General features: G+C 52.1%; 1 protein-coding gene across 1 annotated transcript; it reads left to right on the plus strand.

The window, feature by feature from the left end:
• The first annotated feature begins 790 nt into the window (after positions 1-790).
• Positions 791-5,118, plus strand: LOC144497758 (uncharacterized). The gene is made up of 2 exons (XM_078219196.1): positions 791-1,903; positions 4,567-5,118. The coding sequence occupies exons 1-2, from the start codon at positions 791-793 to the stop codon at positions 4,573-4,575; spliced, it is 1,122 nt and encodes a 373-aa protein (XP_078075322.1). The 3' UTR covers positions 4,576-5,118.
• The last annotated feature ends 456 nt before the right edge of the window (positions 5,119-5,574 follow it).

Consider the following 5,574-nt stretch of genomic DNA (forward strand, 5'->3'; position numbering starts at 1 on the left):
GGCTTCGGTTGCAGCCTCAGGTGACTGTCAGTGTGGAGTTTGCACATTCTCCTCGTGTCTGCGTGGGTTTCCTCCGGGTGCTCCGGTTTCCTCCCACAGTCCAAAGATGTGCGGGTTAGGTTGATTGGCCATGGTAAATTGCACCATAGTGTTGGGGGAATAGAAGGGTAAATACGTGGAGTTAAGGGGATAGGGCCTGAGTGGGATTGTGGTCGGTACAGACTTGATAGGCCAAATGGCCTCTTCCTGCACTGTAGGGATTCTATGATTTGTGAGATGGATCTAGATTTCACTTATCAGAACACCATAAAATACTGCTTTTGGCATTTTTGAATTCTCCATACATGACACATATCCTGTCCAGTGCAATTTCCACTGTAAGCGAATGCATTCAATACTGGGCAAAGTGGGTCAGTTGAGGACTTAATTGTTCGTAATGTGGTCCTTGTGGTGAACCATAGTTGGTTACCACTATGAGTGCTGAGCCATGGATGGTCAGCACTATGGGGTTTGTAGATATGTTACTGTAATTACTGTTGGGGTTAGGCTTGGGCTGTTCTACCTGTTGATATTGTTCTGTGGTACACTCCAGTTGGCTCCGCCTACTAGGGGAAGTATAAAGGTCACTGCACTGCCTGGAGACCCTTTAGTCTGGGATTGTATTGTACATAGTGTGCTCCATTCTTGTCAGTAATAAAAGCCTTTATTTCCCGGGTACATTCTAGCCTCCCGTGTGAATTAATCGCGCATCAATTTTATTACTGACAAAATTTTGAAAACCATGGAGCAAATGCTGAAACCCGATCGGCTTACACTAGACCCACGTGCGGCAGGAGCGTCGAACACTTTCGACCATTGGTTAAAGTGTTTTCAAGACTACATCGATGCCTCAACGGCCATTCAAAACGACGACGATAGACTGCGGGTCCTCCACGGGAGGGTAAGCGACACCGTATACTTAGCAATCCGCGATGCCCAAGACTACAAAGGGGCCATCGAACTACTTAAGAAGTGGTACAACAAACCGCCAAACGAGATCCATGCTCGACATCTTCTAGCCACTCGACGGCGGCAGCCCGGCGAAACGACAGAACAGTACCTGGGTGAACTCCAGCAGCTAGCCAGAGCCTGCAACTGCAAGTCAGTGTCGGCGGCCCAGTATACGAGCGACTTGATCCGCGATGCGTTCGTGGCGGGAATCGGCTCGTCGTACATTCGCCTCCGGCTGTTAGAGCAAGGTAACCTAGACCTCACTAAGACAGTAGAATTGGCTGACGCTATGGAGACGGCCTCCAGAAGCCTAGAAACGTACCCCACCAACCATGTGGGAACATCGTGGCAAGTGCAGCCACCGACTCTGCTTTATTCAGCGGCCCCGAAAAACTGCGCGATTGTGTTCCCAACCTCGGACCTGACGACGGCGGCAGCTCCAGGAGGCCCGCGGTGTTACTTCTGTGGATTGGCGAAGCACCCTCGGCAACGATGTCCAGCCAGAACGGTATTGTGCTCTGCGTGCGGAAAGAAAGGGCATTATGCCAAAGTCTGCAGGACCAAACCACCCTCCAAACATAGCAGTGCGGCGTGTGATTCTCCTGAGCCTGTCTCCTTGTCTCCAGCGTCTTCGAAGTCCTCCACCACGTGCGATTCCAGAGCGCTGCCATTCCTGACGACGGAGATGCAAGACATGTGCGGCCTGCAGGGGCCGCCACTTTTAGCGACACCGACCACGTGCGATCCATGGGCGCAGCCATTTTGGTCGGCACCGACCGCGGACGACCAGCAGGGGTCATCATCATCAACCATCTCAGCTGCCTGCAGCGGCTCCCAAGATCCGATGGTGGCGTCAATCATCCTGGACCAGGCCAAGCCTCACAGACTCGACAAGTCCATGATGGACATAGAGGTAAACGGACGCCAAATTCATTGTTTGTTTGACAGCGGGAGCACGGAGAGTTTCATTCACCCTGACACCGTGAAACGGTGCGGTCTCCGAATACAGACTGTCAGACAGACAATTTCGATGGCGTCGAGGTCCCGGTTTGTTACCGTGCTAGGGAGCTGCGTGGTCAACTTGACGGTGCGGGGCACAGTTTACGAGAACTTCAGGCTCCTTGTGTTACCGCACCTTTGCACTCCGATGCTCCTGGGACTAGACTTTATGGTCCACCTGAGGAGTGTAACCCTGCAGTACAATGGGCCGCTCCCTCCACTTTCAGTGGGAGCACAGCAGCCTCCAAATTGCCCAGCGCACTCCACGTGTAGCCTCTCGACACTCAGAATCACCCCACCATCCTTATTTGAGAATCTAGTGCCAGGCTGCAAGCCCATCGCAACCAAGAGCAGGCGTTACAGCGCTGAGGATCGGATCTTTATTCAATCTGAGGTTCAGCGGCTCCTCAAGGAAGGGATCATCCAACCCAGCTCTAGTCCCTGGAGAGAGCAAGTAGTGGTGGTTAAAACTGGACACAAACCCCGGATGGTCATAGACTATAGTCAGACCATTAATAGATACACGCAGCTGGATGCGTATCCTCTCCCGCGCATATCTGACATGGTCAACCAGATTGCGCAGTATCGGGTGTTCTCCACCATTGACTTGAAGTCAGCTTACCACCAGCTCCCCATTCACCCAGAGGACCGAAAATACACGGCCTTTGAGGCGGATGGTCACCTTTATCACTTTTTAAGGGTTCCCTTTGGCGTCACGAATGGGGTCTCGGTCTTCCAGCGTGCAATGGACCGAATGGTGGACCAGAACGGGCTGCGGGCTACCTTCCCGTACCTGGATAACATCACTACCTGCGGCCATGACCAGCAGGACCACGATGCCAACCTCCTTAGATTTTTACGCACTGCGTCTCGCCTGAATCTGACCCACAACAGGGAGAAGTGCGTATTTCGCAAGCGCCGTTTAGCAATTCTCGGATACGTGGTGGAAAACGGGGTCCTTGGCCCTGATCCAGACCGTATGCGTCCCCTACTGGAACTTCCCCTGCCCACTAGCATCAAAGCACTGAGAAGATGCTTAGGCTTCTTCTCTTACTATGCACAGTGGGTTCCCAATTATGCGGACAAAGCCCGTCCGCTCATCAAGTCTACCTCCTTTCCCCTAGCAACAGAGGCTCGCTTAGCCTTTGAAGGGATAAAAGCCGACATCGCGAAAGCCACGATGCACGCTGTTGATGAGTCCATCCCCTTTCAGGTGGAGACTGATGCATCGGATTTCACCTTGGCCGCCACACTTAACCAGGTGGGCAGGCCCGTCGCCTTTTTCTCTCACACCCTCCAAGGCCCCGAAATTCGACACTCTGCGGTGGAAAAGGAGGCCCAGGCCATTGTGGAGGCCGTTCAGCATTAGCGCCATTACTTGGCGGGAAAACGATTCACCCTGCTCATGGACCAGCAGTCCGTGGCGTTCATGTTCAACAACACGTTACAGGGTAAGATCAAAAATGATAAAATCTTGAGGTGGAGAATCAAACTCTCCACCTACAACTATGATATCATGTACCGTCCAGGGAAGCTCAATGAGCCCTCGGATGCCCTGTCGCGTGGAACATGTGCAAGTGTGCAGGAGAATCGATTACAGGCCCTCCACAATGACCTCTGCCATCCGGGGGTCACTCGGCTCTTCCATTTCATAAAGGCCCGGAATCTATCCTACTCAATGGAGGATGTCAGGTCCATAACCCGAAGCTGCCAGGTATGTGCTGAATGCAAACCGCACTTCTACCGACCTGACAGGGCACACCTCATTAAAGCCACTCGCCCTTTTGAAAGACTGAGTGTGGACTTTAAGGGCCCCCTTCCTTCGACAGATCGGAATGTGTACTTCCTCAATGTGATTGACGAGTACTCACGATTCCCTTTTGTCATTCCCTGTTCTGATACGACCACTGCCACGGTCATTAAAGCATTACGGGATCTTTTCACCCTGTTCGGTTACCCCAGCTATATCCACAGTGATAGGGGCTTGTCATTCATGAGTGACGACTTGAGGCAATACCTGCTCTCAAAAGGGATTGCCTCAAGTAGAACTACGAGTTACAACCCTAGGGGTAACGGACAGGTTGAACGAGAAAATGCTACAGTCTGGAAGGCTGTCTTACTGGCGTTGAGGTCTAAAGGTCTTCCAGTCTCCCGTTGGCAAGAGGTACTCTCTGATGCGCTCCATTCTATCCGCTCACTCCTGTGTACGGCAACCAACGCTACTCCACATGAGCGGATATTTTCCTTCCCTAGGAAGTCTTCCTCTGGGACCTCATTACCGTCTTGGTTGACGCACTCAGGACCTGTCCTCCTGCGGCGGCATGTTAGGACCCGCAAGTCCGACCCTTTGGTTGAACAGGTCCATCTCCTCCACGCCAACCCTCAATATGCCTATGTGGCATATCCTGACGGGCGAGAGGACACGGTCTCTATTAGAGATCTGGCACCAGCAGGGGACTTGGTCACCCCAGTCGCTCCCACACCCCTAGTTAGGGACCCCCCGACCCTTATCTCCCCTCCTGACACGGCGCGGGCAGTATCGGGACCACCACTTAATCCTCTTACTCCCGTGTACAGCTTGCCTGAGTCCAGGAGATTGTCACCACCTCGAGGCGTGCTCGAGTCCAGCAGATTGTCGCCACCTCGTGGTCCACCTGTCCGTGAGGAACTGGAGGAGTCACTGGACACCGCCTTGGAGAGAAGGTCACCACGGTCACCAGAAACGGCGTTACCGCCAGTGTTGAGGAGGTCGCAGAGACGGTGCGGTCCTCCAATGCGACTGAACTTGTGATTATATGAACAGTTGTTCTGTTGTTTTTTTTTTGCCCCACCGGCCTTTGTTTTTAAAGGAGGGGTGAATGTGGTGAACCATAGTTGGTTACCACTATGAGTGCTGAGCCATGGATGGTCAGCGCTATGGGGTTTGTAGATATGTTACTGTAATTACTGTTGGTGTTAGGGTTGGGCTGTTCTACCTGTTGATATTGTTCTGTGGTACACTCCAGTTGGCTCCGCCTACTAGGGGAAGTATAAAGGTCACTGCACTGCCTGGAGACCCTTTAGTCTGGGATTGTATTGTATATAGTGTGCTCCATTCTTGTCAGTAATAAAAGCCTTTATTTCCCGGGTACAATCTAGCCTCCCGTGTGAATTAATCGCGCATCAGTCCTGTCATCTGATGTTGTCCTGTTATCCGATGTTCATCATGGTAGCATGGATGGAAGTGCTCCAGCAGTTGCATTTATTTGCTTTTCAGAATCCATGGTTCTGACCAATACCAGAGGATGGTGATGACATCAATCTGTACACTAGAGTTTTAGTGAGGCGAGCCGCTAAGATAGGGCAAGAGGTAAAAAATTGGATTCAGACCTGGTTTCACATTTCTTGCAATCTTGCTGACTCTGATTTGCTGGGCCTTGTGCCCAGAAAGGGCTTATCTGATTTCAATATTAATGACATGATTAGTTTGTCATTAACAAGCCCCTGGCACTTTCGGCTGGGCTCACTTACCATAGCCCCCTCGCCGGACGAGGTCCTCACCGGCGGGGATCACAGATGGTCACCACCAACAGGGACCAGATGGCC

This window comes from Mustelus asterias, chromosome 8 (assembly GCF_964213995.1).
Source record: "Mustelus asterias chromosome 8, sMusAst1.hap1.1, whole genome shotgun sequence".
In the NCBI taxonomy this organism is placed as follows: Eukaryota; Metazoa; Chordata; class Chondrichthyes; order Carcharhiniformes; family Triakidae; genus Mustelus; species Mustelus asterias.

Excerpts from the sequence above, each read along its gene's own strand:
- LOC144497758 (XM_078219196.1), top strand. The coding sequence starts at position 791 with ATGCTGAAACCCGATCGGCTTACACTAGACCCACGTGCGGCAGGAGCG.